At 72.8% G+C, this 3,847-nt stretch overlaps 1 protein-coding gene across 1 annotated transcript in view; it reads right to left on the minus strand.

The window, feature by feature from the left end:
- CUNH4orf54 (chromosome unknown C4orf54 homolog) overlaps positions 1-3,629 on the minus strand; it is a 12,512-nt gene extending 8,883 nt beyond the window's left edge. The window contains exon 1 of the mRNA XM_041484255.1: positions 9-3,629. Coding sequence (XP_041340189.1) covers positions 9-3,623 — 3,615 coding nt within the window. The 5' untranslated portion in view covers positions 3,624-3,629. The remainder of the gene's footprint in view (positions 1-8) is intronic.
- Between the last annotated feature and the right edge of the window lie 218 nt (positions 3,630-3,847).

Below are 3,847 nucleotides of genomic sequence, written 5' to 3' on the forward strand. Positions count from 1 at the left end.
CGGGCGGCTGTCTGGGGCTGCCGGCGGGCTTGGCCGTGCCGAAGGGCTGCAGGCTGCACAGCGCCGCCGCCGCCGCCGATGCCGACACCGGGCTGGGGCGGACGCCGCCGCCCTCCGCCGCCCCCGCGGACGGCGGGGAGTCGGGCTCGGTGGCCGCCTTCAGCGGCAGGGACAGATAGTTCCCGCAGTCGGGGCCGCGTTCCGCATCGCCGCCGCCGCCGCCCGGGCGCGGCGGGGGGCTCGGCGCGGGGCGGCGGCGGGCCGCGCTGCCGCTGCCGGGCCAGGCTCTCGAAGGCGGCCGCCTTGGCCGAGACCTTGTCGGCGGCGCTGTTGGAGGGGCGGCGGGGCAGCCGCTCGCTGCTCGGGCCCTTGCCCGACGGCTCCTCCGCCTTGTCCGGCGGCGGGGGCGGAGCGGCAGCGGCGGCGGCGGCGGGTCGGGAGCCGGCGCCCCGCTCCTGGCTGGCGATAAGGGAGAGGACGTGGCTGTCGGTGATGGGCAGAGGGTCGCTCTTGCGCTTCCACTCGCGCTTGTTGAAGCTGTAGAGCTCCTCCATGCTCCGCACTGCCGCCGTCAGTTTCTCCAGCGCGTTCTGCACCGGCGCTGCCTTGCTCTCCTCCCTCGGGTCCTCCTCCGGTCCCCGGCCCCTCTCGGGGGGCGGCGGCGGCGGCGGCTGGTGCCGCCAGGGCGCGGAGGATTTGGAAACGATCTTGAGCACAGCCGGCTGGCGAGCATCGCTCTTGTTGGGGGCGATGGTGGCTACTGGCAGCCTGCCCGAGGTGCGGTGCACCAGCACGGTGCCCTCCGGGGGGCAGGCGGGCGCCCTGCCCGCCGCCTTGGCCCCCGCCTCGGTGGGCTTGGTGCCGGTGTGGCCGACCGCCTGGCAGGTGATGACCACGGGGGAGAGCGACCGGGGGACACCGGCGATGACCAGCTGCTGCCGGGGCTTCTGCTCCGGGCCGCCTTGCTCGGAGGCGCCGCTGCCCTTGTCGCTGCTGTTATCTCCCGAGTCAGCGCTGTAGGAGCTTTTGATGAGCTTACGCACGTCCCGCACCTGGTGGAGGATCCCCTGGGCTCTGTACTTGCTGTCCCTCACGTCGCGCACCAGGAACTGTGGCACTTTGTCGGGGCCGTCGCCGGCCTTGAGAGGCTTGAGCGGCTGCCCCCTGCCCTCCTCCGGCGGTCGGCCTGCGATCTGCGGCGTCAGCAGCTGGGCGATGCTGAAAGCGGCGTCCCGGGGCTGCTGCAGGCTGCCCAGGCTGATCTTGATCTCGGGGGCTTTGGGCTTGGCGGCGGGGGGCGAGGAGGCGGCGGCGGCGGCCGAGGACACGGCGGCGGCCGCGGCGGAGCACTTGGTCGCCCTTTTGCCGGGATCCTTCTCCCGAGGGGTGTGCTGAATGGCGGGGACGAACAGGCGGGACATCTTGGTGGACTTGCCGGCAGAGATCTCGCCCAGGTCGGCTCGCCAGTCGTTCTTGGGAGAAAGTTTCAGCTTACCGACCGGCGCCCTCTCCTCCTTCCTTTCCGCCTCCCGCTCCTTCCAGGACCTGAAGGCGCTGTTCTGGCTGCGGAGGAAGGTGGCCTTGATGGCCTCCGAGGCGCTGCGCTTTACCTCGCACAGCTCCTCCGACAGCGCCCGGTCCAGGCTGCGGTTCCCCTCGCGGGGCGTCGACGCCTTGGAGGCCGGGGAGCGGCCCCCGCCGCCCTCGCCCGCATCCTCCGCCGGCGCCGCGGTGCAGTCCGAGCCGCCCTCCGAGTGCCGGGAGTTCTGCCGCTGCACGCCAGCCTCCCGATGCCGCTCCCGGCCGGCGCTGCCGCCGGTGGGTTCAGGCTCCCGGCCCGCGCCCGGCCCGGTGTAGGAGGTGTCGGTGATCTCGCCCCGCTCCATCTTGAACTCGTGCTCCAGCTGCATCTTCTTGGAGATGACGTTTTTGAGGAGGCTGGAGGCGAACCTGGACTTCTTGCTGGACCCCTTCCCGCCGCCCTCCGCCGTCGGCGGCTCCCCGGCCTCGGCGGCATCGCCGAGGTCCAGCAGGGTCACCACCCGGGAGCCCGCCCGCAGCCGCCGCGGCGTTTCCACGTGGGCGATCTCCCCGTCGAGCTTGCTGACCACGAACTCGAGGGCTTTGGTCTGCGAGCGGCCGGAGCGCAGCAGGCTGGGCTCGGCTCTCGGCCCCAGGCTGCCGCACTTGAGGTCCAGGTAGGTGGACCAGCGGTTGATGCCCAGGGCATTGTCGGACAGGGAGGCGGAGGAGGCGCGGGAGCCGGGGCGCAGGGTGTCGAAATAGGGGTACGCCAGGCTGCGGAAAGCCCTGGCCGTAAGGTTTCGCACCTCTTTGTCGGCATCGTCCAGCTCGCTGACGGCGCTGGAGGCGCCGCTCGAGTGCTCCCCGGCCCTGGCGGCCCCGCACCGCGTCTGCAGCCGCGCCGGCACCGCGATGAACTTTTTCGCGTGGTCGCGGACCGCATCCTGTTTTAAACTCGCACTGCGGTCGGGAGCCGCGGCGACACGGAGACTCATGTCGCCTTCATGCTTGGCAGCGTAAACAGTGTTTTGCTTTCCGTGCACGTTGCTAGACTCATTTATAGCCCGGGAAGCGGCTTTGATTGATAGGAGAAGCTGGGCGCCCGGGCTCCCGCCGGGGCGGCCGGGCTGCTTGGACCGGCTTTCCCCCGAGCTGGCGCGCTTGTCCCCGCCGGGGGTGTCGTGTTCGGAGGTAAGGCTGACGATCTCGGTGCTGCTGGTGTTGTCGATGCTGTCCGTCTGGTTGTTGGGGTCGCTGGTGGTCGTGCTAAGGTAGCAGCTATTCTCCTCCTCCTCCGTCAGCGTGTCTCCCGGGGTCTCGTCGCTCCCGAAGGAGGCGTAGTCAACGAAGGAGTAGATCACGTTGTTATCCTCGAAGTCCCAGCGGGCGGCCAGCCCCGCGTCGAAGTCCATGTCGTGGTCCACCTCGCTGAGTTGGATCTCCTGCGTGCTGATATAGTGCGCCTCGTCGCGGCCGCCGCCGGGAGGGGTGCCCGGGGGGGCGCCGGGGGGAGTCGCCTTGCGCCCCGCGACCTCATCCTCCACTTCGCTCTCGTAGCCGAAGGACGACGAGGAGGTTTTGCCCTCCGTCGACACCGGGTCGCCCATTGCGGGAAAGTCGTCCGCCTTGGTCACGGGAGAAGGGCAGGAGGAGGAGGAGGACTCCGGGCAGCCCCCCGCCTCCGGCGTCCCGCCGCTCCGCGCCGCTCCCACGGAGCCGGGGCCGGTGTCAGCGCCGCATTCCGCCGCCGCCGGGGAAGGAGGGCGATCCCGCCCGTGGTCCAAGGATGCTGGCTCCGCTTTTTCCCCCGGGGGTCCACCGCTCGCCGAGTCGCCATCCCCGGTCCCACCGGCTCCGCTGTCCGGTGCGGGACCGGACGCTCCCTCAGCGCCGCCGGCCGGGGCCAGCTCGGGCTTCTGGCGGCTCTCCTCCGGCCCCTGCGGCGAGCCGCGGATCTCCACGTACGCCGCCTCCCTCTCCTCCTCGATGGGCGCCTCCGGGCCGGGGTTCGGGCTCGCGTTTGTGCTCGGGTCCCGCTCCGCCGCCGCGCCCTCCGGGCCGGCTCGGGGGCTGGCGGGCCGCTGGCCGGGCGCGTCCATGCCGGGGCCGTCGGGGCGCGGCAGTGGCCCGCGGGGGCGGGCAGGCACGTGCCGGCGGGGGCGGGGGGGCAGCGGCCGCCCACGCCCTGCCCTCCCTCCCCTCCTTGCCCTCCCTCCCCTCCTTGCCCTCCCCTCCTCTCTCGTCCCCTCCTCCGCCAGGCGCGCCGGCTCCCGGCCCGGGCGGGCATCGCCGCCGGGGGGCGGAGGGGTCGGGCCGGGCTCGG

The sequence above is a fragment of the Pyrgilauda ruficollis genome, unplaced genomic scaffold, assembly GCF_017590135.1.
Source record: "Pyrgilauda ruficollis isolate IOZ18807 unplaced genomic scaffold, ASM1759013v1 scaffold65, whole genome shotgun sequence".
Lineage (NCBI taxonomy): Eukaryota > Metazoa > Chordata > Aves > Passeriformes > Passeridae > Pyrgilauda > Pyrgilauda ruficollis.